The following is a 22947-nucleotide window of genomic DNA, read 5'->3' on the forward strand; positions in this document are numbered from 1 at the left end:
TTGAAGACAAATATAGCCAACGACAAATTGACAGTGGCCACTTCAGATATTTATATGCTTCACTCCATCACACCCTGGTATTGAGGCAAAGCTGCCTTTCAAGCTCTGCTATGGCTTTAAATGTATTTACTGAAGACTACGCCGGTTCTAACATGCAGATGATGGATGTGGCAGAGATGGGGGTTTAATAAATGCTGTTTTAGACCTGAAATTTGGGCAGAAAATTTGAAAAATCAGATGCCAAAGATTTCCAGCATCCAACATTTCAGATGTTTTTATATATTGATGTATATGAGGCAAATGTGGAACGCCAGACCCAAAGGGTGCACAGCCTTGTTCGCCACATCATTTTGGCTTTCAGAGAAGTTGATATGAGGCGAGGCTCTGGAAATAGCATCTAAAAAAGTTGCGGTTCATGTGTGAAGTGTTGTTAACATCCCTCTGGTTGCAATCAATCATGTAAATAAATACAATTCAGCCTCTGCATTGCCTCATTCTTGATAATACAACTATAAAAAACCAACCTGTCAGTGATTCATCAACCTAGCCAAGAGAAACACGTTCATGTTGCTATCTCTTAAGAATATGTTTAAGAATCCTTTCCAACTTTTTTCTACAATTTCGCTACAAGGTGTTTGAAAAATATTCTGGAAATATTAGAAAAATATTCTATATGATTCGCACCCCCAACACTCCCAACATTCGAATTCACTTTGCACCCCAAATTTTGCTATTGGCACAGTTCTAGTGCTTTCATGGCTCTGTACTGAAAAGCTGATGTTACGTACGAGAATTGTTGTACTAGCTGTAGAGCTGCTTCTAATTTAGGTAGTCTTACGGAAGGCTCATGGTTCTGCTAGGCTCCTTAACAAGCAGATCAAAGGTCCTAATCACAGCTTTCTCAAAAATATTGAGGTTTTTATTCAGAGAGGCCAACTTGTGATCTATGCCTACATTATTAATCTCTAAATTAAAGTGGTTAACATGCCCCTGAAATGTGGTCCTTATTTTCCTTCATTTGATATTTACTTCTTGATTATGCTTTCTTTTTTATATTAATGATTATGAGACTACGAGAGTATTCAGATCGTTAACAGATGTAACAGCAGCATTCAGCCCATGGGTGAAACAGGAGAGTTCAACCACTGAAAATTGCTGCAAGCCCAAATAATGAAACAGGTGCTGCCAATCAGTTTTATTAAACTTCATGTAGTCGCATATACTGAAGAAATGTCACAGGCTGCACAAAAAAAAAAAGCAATATGAATGTAATCGAAAAAATGTATAAAATTGAACATCATTGTCCAATATAAAAAAGAGGCTACCACATTCACTTGTGAAAATTTCACCAGCTAGCAATACATGTGTCTAAAACTTAACTGGTAGTATAGCAGTAGAAGTATATCTATGTGAGCACACACAAAAGGTTTCAGTGGCACCAGACCTTGTGAGAATTTTAGACTGAGCTTTTACTTGCGCAAAGAACGGAATCGAATGGTGGCAATAGAGAGCCATACTGCCTGTTTTTTTGTTTTCAGCAAACATCTGCTGATTATGTCTGCCACACACACATTCTCTTTCCCACGCTAGTTTTTTGCCCTGCACGTACTTGTTGCTCAATCGGAACTTCTCACATAATCTGGTAACAGGAGCATTTCAGTGACAGTCATTCATAGGGCTGCTCGCCAGGAGAGCCCAATAAATATCTCTGCAGTCAAAGCAAAGCCTGTTTGCTCAGCAAACAGGTGGTTATAAACCTGACAAGCATTGAAGACACAGAAAACAAACACACACATACAATAAAGTTGCCACGCAGTAGACGCAAGTGTGTGAAGACCTGGCTGCATGCAGAAGCAAAAATTTTAATGCACAGCACCAGGGTCACACGTCTTGAAAACAATTATGACTGCTTCCCCAGCCGACACACAAGGACGTATAAATATGGTTGCGACGTGGCCACGTGATAAGCAGCAAACGGAATTCCCTGCCAAATTTTCGTTTGAACAGCGTGCTTAGTTTGTGATACCTTCAAACAGTTGCCAACATTTCATTTTGTGAAACTTTGCTCACTTTGCAAACACAATTGAGGTGCCTGCCACAGATCAGTGTCAGATTTAATTATACTGGCCAACAAACATATTCTCTTATGATCTCATTATTTGGCAGTTTGCATTGCCAAGCAAGCAAACTACTGCCACTTAATGGAAGATGGAAAGGTCCCAGCTCGTAAGTCGATGAAGTGGACATCGGAGCACAAAACAAATTGAAGAGCTCCAAGAGTATCTTTAAAGATGCTACAATCTGGACACTGCCGTGCACTGAGCCCACCGACATTTGATGAAATACAATTAGTACTTCGTCCTTAAAACACCACACCGTGCAAAGTTTTTAAAACATTTGGCATCACCTAAGAAAAGCTTTTGTAAAATTCCTGGGAAGTTCCATGGTATTTGGTGCATGATTTGACGTGTCGCCTGCAGTTTGGTCAGAATAAGAACCAATCGGCAGTGCTGCAATAAGTGTGTAGTAGAAACAACAGAAAAAAAGGAATGTGTGATCCCAGGAAACAAAAGAAAACCAAGTAACAGATTATCATTATGGCCTATTAGCATGACACTAAATTGGGTACACGTGCGGTCATAAAAAGAATGTGCTAACTAAACATGACACTTAAAAAAAGTAAAGCTATATTCGTATTGCTGCCACAAATTGTGCCAGTAAGTTGTACCAAAAGTGAAGATACCCCAAAAATGCAACAAAAAGAGGGAATGTAAAATGAATGCATTGAAAATTGTGATCAATAAAAACCTTTAGACCCTACACAATTACTCACACCACTAAGACTTCAGAGCAAACTGTGACTAATTCATCCCAAAATGGGTTCATGTAACATTCATTACAAATGTAAAAAAATAATTGAAATATTGAAGTACAAAAGATATTGCTTTCGAGACTCGCAAAGCAGTAGTCCATGTAAAATTGATGCACAGTACAGTTCAAGGAACCAGCTTCAGCCGTATATAAAATGCATGGGTGATTCGCCCAACAGAAGCATGAAGAGCCTCACATTCACTAGAAAGATTAGTTGCAAATGATGCACACCTAACGAAATTCTACAGAAAAGCCCACAAAACAAAAGTTCTTAGAGCACGCAAGCAATGAAATAAGAAGTGAACGAATTGAGGTAAACTGTTTCATCACTTCATGCACGCCTCCATGTTCATTAGGCCTTAAACTCGCACAGGAATAAATACTTAAAAAATGAAAATCCCAACTCCAGATAATATTTGCAATTGGCTCAACTTAGCGAACACAGTCTTAATGTATATCCCACATTATCATTCGAAGAAGCTGCCAGTGCTCCAGGAAATCCTCGACTTCACTTTAGTCATCATGTGATGTGAAAACACCAAAACAAGGCTAAGAGTTGAATTAGCACAAAATAGCAGATGTGCTCTGTCCAAACCAGTAAAACACTTGAAACATGCACTGTTGGACGAAAAACGGACCCCCCCAAAAAAGTGCCGTACTGCTGCGAACAACCTTCTCTGTCTGAAAATGCTGCTACTACGAATGCGCATGTTAAATATTCTTCTGCACATAGCAGGCAGGTCCGCAACCTTTCAAAAAATTATTTTTAAAAATACAGCATGACAAATCACAGAACACACAGAAAGGACACACACAGCACTGTGCACGTTTTCTTTCAGTTTGTCATGTGATTTCTCACGCTGTTTTTCACTTGTGTGCAACCAGCAAGCCCAGCTCGCTACACTCGCGCAAAACTTTTTTTTTTGTCTAGCCCTTTTCCAGTATTCCTCTATTTTGTGCTGCTTATGACATCCGAGGCCTGCACAATGACCTAAACATAAAAGTTAATCGTTGAACCAGTCTCCATTGCCATGACTTGTTCATGAGCAGAGACTCTCGCATGCACTACTTCAACTTCAATGTTTGTTGTTCTAGGGATCTTTACAAAACATGAGCTCTCAGGGGTTACTCTATTTACACCATGAAAAACGAAAAAGGCAAGAAATGAGCTACAAGCCACCCTAGCTGAGAGGAAACATAGCATTGAAAGAAAATGGGGAAGTAAACATTGCACTCTTCTATCTCTGTGTCACTGAGTCTCTTTTCAAAGTTTCTGCTGAAATATATATTCAGAAAAAAGGGTCGCACATACTTGTATATACTTTTACGTTAATGAATTCTCTAACATTTTGTGTATTTTAATTTTTAGATGCATATGACTTTCATTAGGAGGCTACAAAGCTTGCAGAAGGTACACACAGTACGACGCAAACACTGATAAAGTAAAGGAAAGGCCCGTCGCAGTGCATTTGGCCAACGCTCTAGGCCCCCGTCTCGCTAAAATCTTTGGTAAGAAGCACAAAATGAACACAACTTAAGAACAGTCAGTGTTTACGGCTTCTAGCTTGAAATTTCAAGATTATAGACATGATTTCATGTCCAACTGCTTGAGTAAGTCTGCCTTTTTCTTTTCTTTGAAGATTTACACTACATTTTGCTGTGGATAATTGTGAGTAATGAACATGATTGGCTCATTACTTTACTGGCTGCTTTAAGCAGCAAAGTAAAAAGGTGGATGTATAAATTGGATGCCTTATGCACTGAGTAATGCTTCAATAAAAGACTGACACTTTTTTGAAGAAGTCAGAACCTACAGACCTTGCAAATAGATGCCTTCTCAAGGCTTCCAAGATACAGGTAGTATTGTAGAATGCATGTCTAGTTGAACAATTTTCAAAAAGCATAAGCTACAGCTAGTTGCGAAAATGAGCATACTTTGCAGAGGAGGAAAATGCCTCTGCAATGAGGTGGAGATGTTGCATCTCGATTAGGTAAATGGGAATGGGAAAATCTAAATATTGCTCAGTGTTTGGTGAAGGTCCAGAGTTTGTGGGTGATCATGATTCTTTATCTAGCTTTACCCTGCATCATGCGTATTATTAGGTCACTATATTATACCTTAGAAACAAGCTTTAGAAGAAGCCAAAATGAAAAACTACAGCTTGAACTAGCCAGTATTCCTGAGACTGTCACATTAGTGAGTGCTTAAAGTGATGCTTGTGAAGCTACCAGTTTACACATCTCAAGTGACCTATACACCAGCACAAATTATTGCTTGTAAATGTAAACGTGGATCTCGGCTCGGTTTAGGTGACCCCAGGGTACTTCAGCTGGTCTTTCTGACACACAATTAATTTAGCTGCTGTAGTGTAAACAAGACAAGCGGCCAAACCTGAGCAATCATGCCACAGATAGTTTAACTCACTGCAAAAACCAGCGGAAATGTCAGAAGATGGCACAAGGTTTCCAAAGGTGGTGTTATGTACAAAGTTTCAAAAGACAGAAGTTACCCAGAGTTTGGTCAACTTTCGAAGCTCTAATGTATGGAGAACCTTCACACACAGTTTGCTAATCATTTTAAGAGTGTCAAACAACGCTGGAAAGTGCTGCGCTCATGAATCGTCAGAGTAGTGGTTAGACAAATATGAGAAACATTTGTAGAATGGAGAGAGAGTCAATGGAAGTCAATGTTACTTTGCAGCGCTCTACGTTCGTTTAGCTTTAAGGAAGTTCACTTGACGCAGAATTCAGGACGATGTCAGTGGCATAGTGTGAGGTGTTGTCTTAGCAAAACATCCGTCGTCATTTCAAAGACCTGTTACTTGCTCGATGCAAGGGCTGTTTGAAGAAGCTCCATGACAGCAGAATTGACGACCTCTGGATGCCGGCGGAACAAATAGTGGCCTCCTTTCTTGAACAACATTACTTTCCTGGAGCCTGATGTCGACCCTGAGGCATAAGGAGTGGTAAGACATATGTCAACAAGATATTTAAACTACGAATTGAGGGATATTTGCATGTACTGATATGAGTTACCAAGTGTAAATTGCAGGTTGAGACATGCCAGCAAACAATGTAGGAGTGCAGTTTTCAAAATATAAGCAAAAGTGAACGCAAAATTCATTGAGAGCAATGTCATCAGTTCCAGTCAGGCCATAAGAATCCAAAACAGGTGAACACCATTTTGGATACACATTAAACAAGAACATGAAACTATGCATGAGTAAAATCAAACCAAAACAAAATAATGTTGTGCAGTAAGAAGGCAGACTTGGACAGGAACTGCACTAGAAGTATTTTGATAAAACTACTGCTAGCACAAGTTGGCAAAATACAGCACTGAATGTGGATTGATTGTTATAAAATACATGAAGTAACACAGATAAAATGAAAATTGATGAATCTTCTCTATCAACTTAAAGAATTCTGCAATGATTATATAAAAAAAACTTATGTTTCTATCTGGTTTAAAATCTCTCATGGGATGACCACTTAAGACCAGTTTGTTTACCATTAATGCAAATCAGTTATATTTAGTATATCGGTTCACAGCTGCACTCTATTATTATTGCTCATTTCAAGTATTTCAAAATAATCTGTACAGGTTATCGCTTATCAGAGATAGTAATAAAAGCTCGGCAGGAGTGACATGTCTGAATGCATCGCAGTCAGAATCAGTTATTTATCTCAAACATTACAAAATGTATCCAATGGCTCAATTTTAGTCATGCCGAATAAAAAATGACATGAGCAATGCCAAACAGACTTAGTATGTTCTTGACATTCTTACATAAGAAAAGTATAAAGCACCCTGTGGATTTCACATAACACCCCTGTTCTCAGAACGCATACACTATCACAAGGCTGCCACTGTCAGGATCAGAAAACCGTGTTCAGATTCTTGGCCACTCAGAACAAGGGGAACAGTAAATAAATGAGAGAGCAACAGGTGAAAAAGGTATTACAGAAAACAGACATTAACACAGAGAACGAACACTGACAACAGAAGCACTTTTGCTGCTCAAAAGAAGGCATGGCATTTGTAGTGTACACATATCCCGAAGGAGTACGTCCACTAACGTGGGTCCGGTCGTAGTGAGCCACAGGACACGCATTAACCGTCGCCATGGTGAGAACACGGTACTGCTCAAGGTCACAACACTTTATTGTCTGCAGCAACACCAAAACGCAGTACAGAGTGCGTTGCAAAGGTGCGGCAGGAAAGCAAATGGGCAGCCGCAAGCACGTCTCCGTGGGCAAGGGATTCACGGGGAAACCGGGACAAAGGGCCCGATTGCTTGAGCAAGGGTGAAGGCGCTCGCGTTGGCTTCAGAAAGATACGAATCGACGTAGCCTGGCCTCGCACCAGGACACCACACTGCTTTTCGGCCTAGGGTTCGGAAGGGGGGGGGGGAGGACAAAAGGTAAGCATTCGCTGCGGGCGCAAGGCGCTGTTGGCGAAGTCCGAACGAGCCCCAAACAAAAGAAACCCACGGACGGAAAAGAAATGTGTGGTTACCCCATGTCCTCCCAGAGAAATTCTCTCTCGCTCCTGACCCGCGCGCCCGCGTGGACCGTCTTGAAGAGACTTCGCGCGCGGCGCCACAGTCGACATCCGCCACCAGGCGAAAGGGGTTAAAACATCACTCCCCGCTCTCCCAGCGCGACAGACCACGGAGGAGGGGAGTCATGTCGGGACATGAGAACGCAGAAAGAGGCGGCGAAGCTCGCGCAAAGGCGGCGTGCTAGCCTCGATTCCCACACATTGCACAAACAATGAGAGACAACATATAGACCCATTCCATGTTTGTAAACACAGGTAGGCCGATGTCGACAATATGGGTAAAATATAGCGACGTCCGCACGTAACTTCCGCCATTAGCACTTAGGGATGCAATGTGCGCCAACAAAACGACCTTGTGAGACGCCATAAGCGTTGTGAAAGCCATAAGCGCTGAGGGCTGCGATGTGCGCCAACAAACAAAACTGGTAGACGCGACTCACATCCAACTGCGACGCAGCTCGTCGGCATACTGTTTTTTTTTCCTCATCGCTTGTCTGAGAACACCACATGCACCATTGAAAACCTAGCCGAAACTGCGGTAGGCAGAGCGTCTTTTGCCTACCAAAACAGCACCACCACATTTTCGTGACGTAAGTCCGGTGGAATTTGTCTCTAAAAAAGAAAAAACACACGCAAGAGATAGTAGAAACACGCAAGAGTAGTAGCATTGTGCTGTGGTGCGAAAATTGGGATTAAGAATCATGGTGCGGCAACATATGAAGTCCAAGACCCACCCATCTGTAGATGCTCCGACTCCACATGGCGCAACCATGTTCACGAGTTGTGCCCTGGAGCCACTAATGAAATTGTAGCTCGATCAAGCCAAGCATAGCAAAAAGAAAGCTCCAGATATACACAAAAGCTAGCATAAGCACGCGGATATTCGTCAACTTTATATGTTACAGTGCAAGACCAAGTGATACAGGTATATTGACAAAGGTCCAGTGAATAGGCTTGTGCAAATAGTGAATTTTAGGCTTGAAGGGAATATCAATTTTGGTCAAATAATTTCGAACCGAATTCTATATATATGACATATTAAGAAAAATGGGCATAATAATCATGACCTAACAAACTTCCAGAATATTTGTTTTAACTGAAATAGAGCCTCTCTACAAACTCCATTTTTGTTTGTTTAAAGGAAGTCAAAATAACTTTGAGTAGTAGCAGGATTCGACTTTTGAGTGATGACCTGTAAAATACGTAAGATTTTATTAAAATTTATTTCCCTACATAGAGCATATAAGCCATCATAACAAGCTTTTAACCTTAAAAAAATGATCAATTGATTTCAGAGCAATATGTTCATTTAAAAAGGCCTAGCAACACTTTTTGAAATAGCCATGAAATGGTTTCACTAAGGAAGCTTATTGCCTCACGAATTCACCTCGTCAAAAATTTTTAGAATTCATCCAGTACGAGCAGAGTCGCAAAGATTCATTGCACACTACAATTGCATTCTATTTTCTCGTCCCAACGAAAGCACTCTAAGCTAAGCAGGGAGGGATCGCATGTGGAAAAAAATATGTTACGTGCACCTCACGATCTCTAGCGCATTTTCTCTCTTTTTGTTTTCTTCGAATATGCGGCTTTTCAGTGAGATTGCATGCGTACGTGTGGACAAGTGGCGGCCCCAGTAACGACCGAGCGCACCATGCTCACATCAGCCCATGGTTGATACAATGGCTGTGAGGACTTATTTTTGAACTTGTGGCATCATTTGCCAAAAGAAGAGAGCAAATCTTAGCTGACTTTGAGAATTCGTTGTGAATTACGTGTTGGCGTTATAATATTTCGCTCACTTGTTCTCGGTAGCCTCGACTACCGATCGGCAGCGCTTTCTGACCATTCTTAAAGAGTGTTGCAGAGCTCCTTTAAATTTGAAGAAAACTTCATGGCAAGGCAGATTCCTCCTGGCTTTCACGGCTTGACATCCCTACACTGCAGTGAAACCACCCTTACAAGCAGTTACATGCGGACTAATTGTAGTATCGTGCAGCGGACGAGATGCTTGATACCGACGAAAAGGCCTACCGACGTGCCTGCCTCTCCTGAACTTCCTTCTCGACGCTCTCTTTGGCGGCTATACCTCCGCCTCCGTTTCTTCAGTGCCCCAGTGTACAACCTATTCCATGGAGGCAGTAGCGTCTTGTGTTACAGGTCTACATCGACGCTGCTGCCAGGGACGCCACGCCGGAGCACAAGAAGGCGCTGCTCCTGAACGCCTTGGGCGTCGAGGGACTCAACACCTAGCTGCATGCCCCCTAAGATGAGCAGCAGCCGGGAGCTGACCGGCCAACTAAGGAGACAACGCTGAGTGTGAACGACACAGCTCTTGTGCCGCTTAATGAACTATTTGACCCGCGACCGGATGCGGTGTGTCTGCGCGCCTAATTCAAAGCGCTGCATCAGGGACCAGACTAGTCGGTGTCGAATTTATTCAGGAAGTACGCCGAGTAGCCAAGCTTTGCGAATTCGGTGTGGCGGGCAATATCCTCGCCTTCAACCAAATCGTCTCTGGCATCGCGTTGCCGCACGTCCAAAGAACTTGTTTTAAGATGGGCAAGGACTTCTCCCTACAGAAGGCATTCGACGTAGCAAGAGAGGAGGAGCACAGCGACCGCGCGTTGCTACAGTTATCGAGAGCACAAGTCGACGTTGTGTTGTCGCATCCAATGCAAGGTGGCGGCTCAGCTCGCCGAACTATTCAAGATGCCAGGCCAAATGGTGGCCGTCCTTCCCAAGCTTCGCCAGCCTGCACTTAAGCGTCGTGCCCTGTGTTCTCCGTGCGTCGCGTCTGACGCATGATACTACACTAATATACAGCTTTTCGTAACCTCCTTGTCCTTCCTCTCCTCGTACCCTCCTTCTACTATTCCTTCATTGCGAATACTTCGAGATTTACAATAATCTAAATTTGAATCAAGGCAAATTCGAATACTCCACTATTCATTCGAATATTCGAAGCATTCAAATGTTCGCACTAGCCTACCAGTGATACATACAGGTACATCAGCGACATGGAAGAGTTATCCTTTAAAACGTCATAACATACAAGTGCGTTATGAGCTAACAACCAGAAGACTGTCAAAGACGTACATGTATGTCATTGCCCGTATGTTTAAAACGCGTTTTTTTTCCCCGATCATTTCTCTAGCTTGGCGCATGATGCCACACTACGAAACGACGGGAAGAGCAACAGTGAAGAGAGAGTCCACCACTAAAGAAGCTCCAGCTTTGGAGTAGGCTAGAGAGTCATTCCCTAAAGCAAAGACCGAATCGATTACAAAAAAAACGGCCAAGTTTTAAAATTAAAAACTAAACACTAAATGTGGCTGGAGAGTCGGTTTCTTCATATAATTTTTACTTGCACCAATATCTTTCTGTTTTCTTTGTTCTTTTTTATGCTTTAGTTTCAATTTCTTTCTTCGGCTGTTTCTTGCTTGTTGTGCCTGCCAAATTGATGGCTTTCCAGTTCAGCATCTTTAAAAAGATGACCGATTTGTTATTCTCTCCTTAATTGCTCGCCGATACACAATTACACCCGTTTTCGTGCGGACATCGACTGACACAAACAATGTCACTGTGGTTGTGCTTCCCGTCTTGGGTACTGACAAAGAACACTTCTGTGTCACTGGCAATAAGGGGAGGGATTATTATTGGTTTCAAACTTATTTTCACTTTCCAAATGAGCTGATAACTACACAGTTGCTCCCCTACAATGTTTGCTTTCATTATGGTAATGCACCCTGGTTTCTCTGCTGCAAGCTAGTCTAGCAGCTGTCAAATTTTGATTCAGTAAATGTTAGCCCATCATAGGAGGAGTTTCCCACAAGTTAAGACTCAAACGCTGATGAGTGATCGACATCTCGAAATCGTGCGCGGTGAGATGATGCTGACTGAATAAAGGGTGGCTGTTCTCCTCCCCTTGGTTTACTGAACGCTACTTTTTGCTTTTATTAACGCAATAGCGTTAGAGAGCTCGTGTCGCAGAAATTCCACCGTTGCTGTCGGCATCGTTGGTTGTGAGCGAAAAATCGTCTGCAAACAAAAAATCAAGAAGGAAGCAAATAATATAAAGAATACAATTTTCGGTCCCATTGAGGATCGATCCCGGGCCGTTCCCATGGAAAGCAGGTGTCCTACCACAAAGCCATGATGTTACTTGCAGCTGCTTCGGGAAAAAACACTACTTAAATGCCATGTAGTGGAAGTTGTCTCCTTAACAGATTTTGTTCGACAGGTGTCAGTGCAAAAACTAGCCCATTCGGCGATTTGTAGGCGCATTTGGGAGGCTATCAAACTACGTCGAAAAAGGCCAGGATAGTGAAGCCATCACCGCTAAAAACACACACGACCTTTCAAACAGCTCTAAAAATAGACAACTATGTCCATCTATTGGAAAACATATCATGCCTTTCCAGAGGCGTTGATCAAGCAAACAGCAAAGACTAGATAATGTGCTGCCATCTGTGAGGCATTGTGAGACTCTTTATGGCCTCCGAAATGGCGAGCGCGCGGTGGGTATCTTGGAGGCCATGAGACACTTGCTTTAGATCAAAAACCTGTATGTACGATTTGCACCTGTATGTGCGATTTGTGTGTCTGTGTGCTATCGGTGAGACCTTGTGAGACATTGGGCCGGATTTCGCTATCGCGTTCAACTCTTAAAGGCGAAGCTTAAGGCGGCGGTCTCACTCCGGCGGCACGAACACATCGTTTTTGTCACTTTTCCAACTGACGTGGCGGCTGTTCTTCTTTTCTTATATAGTTGGTTTATGTGTCATTGAAAAGCTTAATTTTTGTACATTTCAAACATATCTATTAAAAGTAAGTAAACATTTAGAATTTGCCTAGGGAGAGCCAAGAATAAGCGCTAGTTACATGGTTTGGTCTGACTGTGTGTCAGCAGTGACCATTTTCTGAAAAATCTGCTGCAGTTACAGCACTGTTCTTTGCGCAGAACATTTAAGACATATTTATCTATTTCGTCAACGTAGCAAATTATTCTACCACTTTTACTGTATTGCTGATTAGCTTTTGAAAAGAGCCAAATTTAGTAAATGTCGATGCGGACTATCCGGCACCTATTCGCTAGAGAAAATTCATTTTCTGGGTGTATATAGAGGATGGCATTTTCTGTTTGAGTGCTCAATTTTATTTATGTATGCCCCCTCACTTTTTAATTATATTGATCTAAATTGGGCAATATTCTCATTAGATAGACCTACCGTGGCCCATTTTTGCGGAGAACTGCTGAAGTTCGTTAGCTGAATTTGCACGTGGATAAACTAGAACCCCTGATCTATTTCCTCAACGTAGCGTTTTTCAATAAAGCAAGCAGAAATGCGAAACAAAGCTCGCAAATTGTCTTAATTTATCGTGCCGTAAACATCAACAAAATCGTTGTTATCTTGAAATAGCGCTGAAATCTAAGCATGCATAGCCTAAAATATAACAGTTATGGTCTTGTGGTATACTTATGCACACGAATCGCACACAAGAACTGCAGGAATATTGAGAAATCTACATTATTCCTATCACTACAACGAAAATCTTCTCGCCACCTAAACAGAAATAAGGAAAGTGCTGAATTTGAAGGTTCCCTGTCTCCCCGAATGCGGCGTGCGAAAACATTTTGCCGTAGGAGGAAACATCTTTTCTAACTTCAAACCATGCACCGTCATCTGTAAGCCTTCCTCCCCTCAGAGTCTCATAAGGCTGCGCGGTACCGCGGGAGAGCGTGAAAACAGGTGGGCAGTATCCTCCGAGAGGATGGGGTGAGCATCTTCACGGGAAAAGAAAGGCCGAATTCTTGGAAAGTCCCTCTTTTATGTGTGCACGTCTTTGTCGCCTTCCTCACCCCCCACGGACTATAGCGAAAAGCGAGGGCTGTGCGACGACAGTCAGAAGAAAGCAGATAAACGAACGATAAACGAGCGATACGAGCGAACTGAGAAGACGTGCGTGGGTAAGGTATTTGTGAATATCTTTTTTTTTTACCGTGAAATATACGGAGCTTCAGACGTGCTGCGCTTGTTGGTATGAACCCATCACAACAAACAGCACAAACACGAAACGAGGCACACCTACAGGAATGAGATGAAGTCTGTTTTGTACTTTCTGCGTGTTTATTTCATTTATTTACTCTGGGGAAAACTATGGTGCGGCAGGAGTTGAGGACGCGTGTTCGCTTTCCGCCTTTATATACGACAAGCGCACATTTCCATAGCGCCGAAATGCGCGAACACCAATGTTCTGGAGTACCCCATGACGGCGTTCCTCACAATCACTGCAAACTCGCTCTAAGGGGACGCGGGCGCTTGCAAACTCTTCTCTCGGAGTCGGCTGTGAATATCCGTCATCGGTTTCAATAAACCACAAAACCGAGCAATATTTATTCCGTTGCTCACTGCATAAACTGGCTAAAATCATGCTACTGCCTGAAAATCTTGCAGATTTTTCAGCCAGTAACAACGAAGCGAAGTGGCATGAAATTTGCTGAATGCATGGCGTGGTGTAAGAAAGTACTTCGGTGCGGGGACAGCAATGAGGCACCAGGGCTCTTTTTTTCTGCTTTGAAGCACCCGCGACAAGTGAGGTCCTTCAGGGAGGCAGAAAGGCGGATAACTTTTGACTATGCTCCCACTGAGCAGGTCTGGTGGGAGAGCGGCAGTGGTGAAGCCCATCTATATTTCCTATGCACTGAGGGTTTATGCCACTCAATCTAAGGATTGCAACGTCGAGTAGGGAACTTGTTGGTTTTCTTCAGTGCCAGTGTACAACACCATGCGACAAGGCACCCTGCCGACGCTTTCGCCTGAAGGAGAGAGAGAGAGAGAAAGGCAAAGGAAAGGCTTATATGCTACCCTACACGGGGAGGGGGAAGGGGAGAAAAAGAATAGAGAAAAATGTCAAGGGCATGCGGCACCTGCTGACAATTCGTCATTGGGAAGTCTGCCGTGCGGAGAACTGTCAATGCGTCAAGATAGCAGCTCCTTGACTTGTTAGCGTGAGTCATAAGGCTGACGAGTCTATAGAAATAGCCGATCTTGGACTTACGCCTAGTAGCTCGAAAAGAACAGAAACGTTTCTGAAAAGAATCCAGTGCGACAAGACCTTTTCTTCAACTCCTTTGCAACTATTGTATTTGTGTACTCATGTTTTTGCCTTGCATGCACTTTACGAACTCGAAATGGGTACGACATAGAAGTAATACAAGCAGCGGCTGTGTAGAAAGATGCATGGGAGATGCACTGTACCATGAGTCTTCCCCTCCCTTGTTGCACTCCTGGGAGGTTTGTGTGAATCCGCCCCAGTTTTTATCATGAGATGTTTATAGAGCTTGAGGTAACGGCCTCGAATCTACGAGCTTGCAGTCAATAACTGATTTGGGCGAAACGATCACTCTTCATGTTATTGCCACGACCTTTACAGGCAAAAAAAATGATGTTGAAATAGCGTACGCGAATAGAGAAGTCGTTACTTGGACAAGGGAATAACGCACCTGGACCATTCAGGCCACGCATGTGCGAGTCTCGCTCATATGACACACAAGAGGTAATTGCTTCATTTTCGTCATAAAAATAGTTTGTCGACTAGTCCGATGCTTTGCGTACGGCAACGTGATAAATAAACGCTGCATCAACCAAAACATGAGTTCATACTAGCCTGCTGAAGTTTCAATTCTAATGAAATAAATTACGCTACGTATAGTGGGGAAAACTAATGATTATGCAGTCGGCACGTGTTGGGCACCGTGAGTCACAGCGGCCGCACTTCTTAGCACGCGATTTGCCTAACTACCCGTTTTTTTTTTGTTTTTTTTTTTTTTTTGAAAATTCGGAAGCTTAGGTCATACTGGGAAGGAAGTATACATAGTCAAATATAATTTGCCTTCTCCTGTCCCACCGAACCGCATCATGCTCCAGCAACCCCAATTATTTGTAGAACGAACTGTTCCGTTGAACCTCGCATGAATACTCATAGTCCAAGTTTTGATCTCCGTTGTATACATTGTTGTGACCTCCGCGATAGAGTTTTTCACTCAACCCCGCATTCCGGCACTGTATGGAACGTAGAGCAGCTGGCCAAGCAGGCTACGCAGCCTACATGAGGGATCTCTTGAAAAGCAGCGACTGCAGGGGTCAGGGGCTAGTGAGCATGGAGAGAGATGGAGGTGTCGTTGAAGGGGAGAAAAAAAAAAAGCCCCTGCTCAGTGCCTCATTTCTTCGAACCGTGTCAGCGCAATTTGCACCCCCTCGTCATGCAGTGTGGTGCGCCGGCACACGTGTGGCAGTTCACCTCCGAAATGTTGGCCTTCCAGTCCTGACTTGGTGGCGCCGTCTGGTGTTTTTTCCAGAACTACTCGCAATATGGCGACAGTAGAACCGCCACCTTAAGGGTCCCCCAATTTTTTTGTACATGTGTAAACTACAAGGTCACTTATTTCAACCTGTAATTTTTAACAGTCGTGTAAGTTTTTTTTAAATAAAATTTATCCTGTTGTTACTCTTGAATAAACCACAAGCATGTAACAACACCAAAGATTTTTTGTGTGACTTGGTGGTCACCCCCCAAAATTTTGAACAATACGTTTCTGAAATAGATTCATCTGAAGAATTTCATTCAGCAATAATAAAAAAATGCACTTCATGGAATGCGTTTGGAAAAAAAATTGACCCTTAAAAAGATTAAGCACTGCCGTTTAACTTGACTCATGGTACTAGGATAAGACTGGGCTGTAGATATTTCTTTGTCGGAGCAATTATACTTGCCTTTTCTGACCAACTTTCCATCGGCATCGTAGAGCCACAGATCTTGGTTGCGCGTGCCAATAAGGTCCACCATGTTGAAGATCACTTCTGGGTTGATGGCTCGATCATTCTCACTGAATGCTATAAGCAGAGGTATCCCACTGTTTGCAACTTGCTTGATCTTGTCCCCTGCCTGAAAAACAACATGATTTACCATATTTACTCCCGTAATCTATGCACTCACATGATTCTCGCACTCCCCGCATTGCCCAGCAAAAATAAGTTTTTTTATTTCTGCAAGTAATTATTGCACCTCCGAAATTGCAGCAGTTAAGTTGCATTCCTTTAGACCACTGATGATTATAGCGCACGACACCCTGGCACCATCTCTTAAGCATCATGCATACTATCAATGCATGAGCCACAATCTAAGCCAAGACAGAATTGCAAGTGGCGATACGGAATTTACACGACTGCTTTCAAGTGATTGATTGTGCACTAAACATTGGCAACAGGGCCGCCAGGAGGCACAACAGAGTCGAGTTTTGTGTTCACTACTGGCGATGGCAGCACGAGCAGCTGAAAGCCATTAAGAGAGGCTTTGGACCTTCCGTGTGCATAAGACTGGCATGGATGGTAAAACTTTATTTCGTCAGAAGGCAACTGCGGACAATTCCATGTCAGGGGGCCGTCAGCCTAAAGTTGACGTCGTATGCTAACTCTTTTACGGGCTCCCATTGAGTGACGAGTGGTAACGCTATGCATGCAAGCTTTGTGTATGGTATTTCTCTACTATTTGCTAGCGGCTTTTTGCCCTATTTATATAGACAATTTTCAGTTTTGGTTTCTGGGCGCCGAATAGGGCAGACGTAGCAGCGTAGGTGGCTTGGTCACGTGACCACGAAAGGCTGCGACACACGTCGTGCTGAGTATCCTCTGCTCTTGCACACATATGCCACACAAGCACCAGCAAAACAAATGCAAAGACAGTTGCCTTGGCCAGCTGCAGAAGCTGCAAGTGAGATAGTAACCGCTGCTTTGCCAGTATGTACGTTACGGAGGTGGCGAAGCTACGGAGGTCATTTACGTCACCACAAAGATTGTCTGACGTCACTACAGCTTTCATTGCCCCTTCTATAGAGCTATGTCAGTTTTGGGGTGCTAGCGATGGGTCTTGATCGAGAAAATGAGCATTTAGATACACTTTGGAAGTGATTAAAATATATATTCTAAACGTTTGCTGCGTCTGACCCTTCGTATGGAGTGTCCTTGCATATAAAAGAAACCCACAACAAGCTTATTATAGCCTCGAAATTTGATGGAAACACCCCTTTACGATTATTATTGTGATAGGGCTGTTTAGAAATAGTGCAGTTCATGCTTTGCGATGCCTATCTGGAATGACATTGCCATGGACGCTGGCTCCAAAGGCGAAATACTTTAAGGGCTCTTCTCTAGGCTTTCTAAAATAATAGAAACCCTCTTGCAGAGCACCGTGGCATTAGCTGCACTGCTAGTTCAGGGTCGCAGTTAACCTTTATGCCACAAACTGTGGTCACAGTACGCAAGAACCAGCGGATATAATATGATCCAATGTGACAGCGACGCCTATATCAGACTCTACACAATCTCAGTGATTCATGGCATTTACATTTTAACCGTAATAGATTTAAAACAAGCATTTATTGGTGATGTTTTACTGTAAATATAAGAATGCATGAAACTCGTAATTCACTATTTATCTGAATATCCAAATTTGTGCAAATATTCGCCTTTGGCCACACATACAGTAGCAGCCAAATATTCGTAAAAATGCAAATGTGCAGTTTTTAATTGAATATGCTTCAACAAAAAAGTGTTCAATTTGAATTTGAAATTTTGAATGTTTTGCATATTTCTAGGTGTTATGAATTTAGGTATCAAAGACTATTGCTGACGTGAAAGTTATTCACCTTGTTGTGGACATTTTTAAAGAGGCATGAAGGGCAAGTTTATGTGGAAGTGGCATAGACTGTGAAGCTTTACAATAATCCAGTTTATATTCCAAGATGCATTCACATTTGATGAAAACATGCTCACGAAATACATATAAAGGTGCAGTACACAGTGCCCAATGTAAGTGTCTGCCCCAGAGGTCGGCAAAATTTGTGGAGCTCACTCCGACTCACTCATTAAACATATTTTGCACTTTCGACTCACTCGGACTCACACTCACCAAAATTTTCCTGAGACGAACTTTTCTTCAATGAAACTTTTCTTCAACCGAACTGACTCGCACTCAAACTCGCAAAAACATTACTCACCTGGACTTACTCAGACTCAGCCTCATAGCTTGGTCTGAGCGTGAGCGAGTCCAAGTGAGTCAACTCACAAGTCCGTTAACCTTGAATTAACTCTTTTAAACCTGGTGTCCATGCTCTTTAACACCAATATGTCATGTAATCGGTGCTCTTTTTGGCACCAACTGATATAGTAGCTTTAATTACGAGTGAGTTATGAGTAAGGTCATTTTTCTTAGAAGAGATGACAACATAAGATATATTTATCAAGAACTTACCCAGAATAGTTGGCGAGGGGCAGATCAAAACACCCTTCTACTTAATTTGCACCTCTTATCAATAAATATTGAAATGGAGTACAAAGAACACGGCTTTGGAATGTGTGGGAGTAGTACGAGTCCAGGTAAAGCTGATAGTAATGCTGAAGGGTATATAGATAGGACCATAAGTTGGCAAAAGAAAATTGAACTCACTCAGTCTCACTCAAGAAATATATCTTGTGCTTTGGACTCACTCGGACTCACACTCACCAAAATTTTCCTGGCCCGAACTCACTTAGCCTCAGACTTACAGCTCGATCTGAGTCTGAGAGAGTCCGAGTGAGTCGACTCGTGAGTGAGTTCGCCGACCTACGGTCTGCCCATTAGGTACACCATACATTGGCAGTGAAACCGTAATCCCATCGAATAACAAGTTTGTGGTTTAACTACACTGCTTTTCTTGGAGAATTGCGCTTAACTGCTACATATGAAAATGTGAAGTGACTGCCATGTCGCAGCAATGCTTACAACGATGAAGCACAAAGTATGAATGCCGATTTCCTTGCACAAAGCGCGACTAAATCTAGAAAAGCTCGGACGACACCACAGGCAGGAGTAGGAGCATAATAAAACACACACACACCTCTTCATAGTCGGAAAAGATCATAGTTTGCAGCGACATAATGGCATCTTCAATGTTAGGCTTGATGGGATTCCTCGTGTACTTCATTATGGCAATGCCCAAGTGTCTCATGAAGCCTTGATATCGAGGATTCGTGTAGTGCACTGCAAAAGCCCGCATCAGAGGCAGTGGCCTGATTGCCCTGCAAGTGAAAACAATAAGAGATGAACATGTGTAGAAGTCATAAGTTGAACAGAACTGTATTCGTTACCGTGTTATAATTTTTATACAAGTCAAATGAAAAATTTCATACTCTACTTGAGAGCAACACTCCCTTAATTTCACAAAATACTGTAGTGGATCATAGCAACGGGGTGACCGGCGCGTGAGAGGTAGACTGTAAAAAGAGAACGATGAAGACAGTGTTGTATAGCAACGAGGTGACCGGCGCGTGAGGGGTAGACCAGGGAAAGAGAACGACGGAGACAGTGTTGTGTTAGATTGTGTTCGAGTGAGTGGCTCTTGTACGTTACATTTGGTGGCAGCGGTGACAACGTTAACCCATGTTTACAAGGAGTGAGGCTGCCGTGGTGACAGCAGCAGTCGACACTTCACAGATGCACCCTACAGAAGACGACACGTCGTCAACGGCCCTGGAAGCTCCTGTCCCGACTACGCAGGAAAGCTTGGCACAGGCTGCGGGAGCCTCAGTCTCATCACACATCCTGCCATCAGCGCCCCATCAGCCTCTTCTGTCGAAGTTTGATGTCCAGGATACGCCAAATCACCGTCAACAGTCCAGCGCTGGTGCCAGTCTACCTATACCTGACTGCCTGAAAGCCCTTGTTTCACAAGGTGAGGCCGACATACGAGCCCTTATGCAAGATTATGAAACTCGCTTTGCTACCCGCTTGCTCTCTCTTGAGGCCACCCTTGCCTAACGTGCCCCGACGGCGGATGTCGTCGTCGACCTAGCTGCGCAGCTCTTTGTCATTGAGGAGCAGTCTGGCCTTCAGCAACGTGTGTCTATCGCAGTCGAACGAAATGTTCCTCTGTCAGCTCAGCCTCGGTTTTTCGGAGCACAACTTCCACTGCCTACCTTCGATGGCACCACGTCGTGGGCAGCATTTTTGGTGCAGTTCGAGTCCGTTGCTGCCCTAAACGGCTGGACAGTTCAAAATAAAGCTCAGGTGCTCGTTGTGCAGCTCTGTGGCGCCGCAGTTGAATACCTCAAGTACATCCGGCAAGTCGTCTGCTCGAACTATGAGGCTCTGGTCTCAACGCTGGAAACCAGATTTGGCCACAGTCATCTTCTTCAGCTCTACCTTACACAACTGAAACACGTCCAACAAGGTCACCGCGACCTTCAAGGGCTCACTGCTCACGTCGGCAGCTTGTCCCGGAAGGCCTTGTCGGGTTGCCCTACCGCAACCACAGGCCTTATTGCTGCTAATGCCTTTGTTGATGCCATCAATAACAGAAGCGTCTAGCACTTCATCTGCCTCGCTCGTCCGATTGACGTACGATCAGCTTTAGCTGTCGCCCTTGAGGCGGAGATACAAGAACGCTCGCAAGCAGCTGAGGATCCATACCGGAGGCCAACCTACACGGACGCACCATCCTGAACCTGGCATTTGGCTCCTACTCGGCTCCACGATCCTACAGCGGTACTCCGGTGCTATCACTGCCATGATGTTGGGCATTTTGCTCGGAACTGCCCTCGGGTGACCGTGTCGCGGACAAACTCGGCTCCTCCTATGCAGTCTTATTAGGGAAACTACAATGCGGGCCATCGAGGGCAGGACCCCGCATGATGGCTGAAGTCCCTCTTCTTTCACTTGGCCCACTTGGCCCCTTCAGCAAGATGCCAACTCTGCTGGTGAAGCTTGGAGATCTGCCACAGCACGTTGAAGCGCTAGTGGACACAGGGGCTGCCTTCAGTTTTTTAGCTATGAGTTACTTGTTTGGAAGATTTTCGGTGCACCCTGAAAAGGTCGATCGACCCCATCTCGTCCTAGCTGAAGGAGCCACTCTACCTACTCTCGGTGAAATATGCCTGAATGTGTGTGCCCTTGGGAAGACAGTGAGACAGCGGTTCCTTGTTGTCCCAAACCTGTGCGTGCCAGTGGTCTAAGGCTGTGTGATTGGTGTGCAGAGTTTGGCATTAATTTGCAGCTTAACGGCACTGATTGCATCATTGAACTGACATCTACTGCTTCGGCACTGATTCGAGCAAGTGTTGAAACTTCCAATAAAGCTTGCTCCAATAAAGCTAGCTTCCAATAAAGCTAGCTTCCAATAAAGCTTTACAGAACTGTTGACAAAGTGCGCTCCGTGCTCACTGACAACTACCGCATGATGAAAAGTCTGATTATTAAATTTTCTTCGAGAGTGGGCATTCTAAAAACGGGCACGAATACGGCCGTGGGTACAAACAGAAGTGAACAACCTCAAATTGGAAAACCATCCCCGCTTTTCAATCCTGTGTTTACGGCAACCTCAGTTATCATCCCCTTGTCGTCTGCTGCGTGAATTCCTGTTTAAAGCCCCGACAAGTCCTTCGTTGACAAGGTTGTAGAAAGAACCGTTTGTTCCCGGCCTGGAAGTGAATTCGCAATGCCGCGGGCCTTCCATCGCTGTTCCGGCAAAACCTTTGCAGTGCTTGTCTTCAACCTGTCCGACAGTATCCTGTGCATGCCGTCAGGAACCGTCCTCGTAACTTGTACCTACCTTGAAGCACCGTCTGTCGTAGCAGTAGTACAGCCCATAGCACCATCACCACCAACTGCATCGCCCTTAGACTGGAATGAATTCAACTTCGGCCCCAACTTGATTCCGTGACAGAAAGCTGAGATTCAAGCACTTCTACGGAAATTCCGTGACTGCGTGGCAATGTCACCCAGTGAGCACGGACACACTCCTTTGGTGCAGCACAGAATCGACATTGGCTCTGAAGTTCCTGTTCGGCATCACCCGCGTCGAGTCTCTGCCTCTGAACACGCAGAAATCGCTAAGCAAGCGGATGACATGCTTAAGCGTGGTATCATATCGTGCTCGTCAAGTCCGTGGTCGTCGCCCGTAGTTCTTGTGAGAAAGAAAGACGGCACGATCCCTTTCTGTGTTGATTATCGACAACTAAACAGTGTCACCAAGCCTGACGTGTATCCGCTTCTTCGCCTTGACGATGCCCTTTACCGCCTGCGTGGTGCCCCTTTTTTCACTACACTGGATCTTCTTCCTGGCTATTGGCAGGCGGAACTAAACCCGAATGACGCTGAGAAGACCGCCTTTATAATTTCGGATGGCAAATACCAGTTTAACTACCTGCCATTTTGGTCTCTCCAACGCTCCTTCTACATTTCAGCGATTAATGGACCGGGTTCTTGGGCATCTCAAGTGGTCGATGGCTTTGGTCTATTTAGATGACATAATTGTTTATGCTCCCACGTTTCCTGAACACCTCAGGCATTTGGAAATGGTCTTGCGTGCTCTCCAAGACGCTCGCCTTTGCATTACACCTTCCAAGTGCTTTTTCGGCTTTTCGGAAGTTAGTTACCTGGGGCACGTAGTCAGCGTCAAAGGCATCAGCCCTCAT

General features: G+C 44.0%; 1 protein-coding gene across 1 annotated transcript in view; it reads right to left on the reverse strand.

Annotated features, from left to right (window-relative positions):
• Positions 1 to 1180: 1180 nt before the first annotated feature.
• LOC119188154 (uncharacterized) overlaps positions 1181 to 22947 on the reverse strand; it is a 54624-nt gene continuing 32857 nt past the window's right edge. The window contains exons 8-10 of the mRNA XM_075879215.1: positions 19374 to 19554; positions 16213 to 16384; positions 1181 to 5820 (exon numbers count right to left, since the gene is read on the reverse strand). Coding sequence (XP_075735330.1) covers positions 5690 to 5820; positions 16213 to 16384; positions 19374 to 19554 — 484 coding nt within the window. The 3' untranslated portion in view covers positions 1181 to 5689. The remainder of the gene's footprint in view (positions 5821 to 16212; positions 16385 to 19373; positions 19555 to 22947) is intronic.

The sequence above is a fragment of the Rhipicephalus microplus genome, chromosome 2 (assembly GCF_043290135.1).
Source record: "Rhipicephalus microplus isolate Deutch F79 chromosome 2, USDA_Rmic, whole genome shotgun sequence".
Lineage (NCBI taxonomy): Eukaryota > Metazoa > Arthropoda > Arachnida > Ixodida > Ixodidae > Rhipicephalus > Rhipicephalus microplus.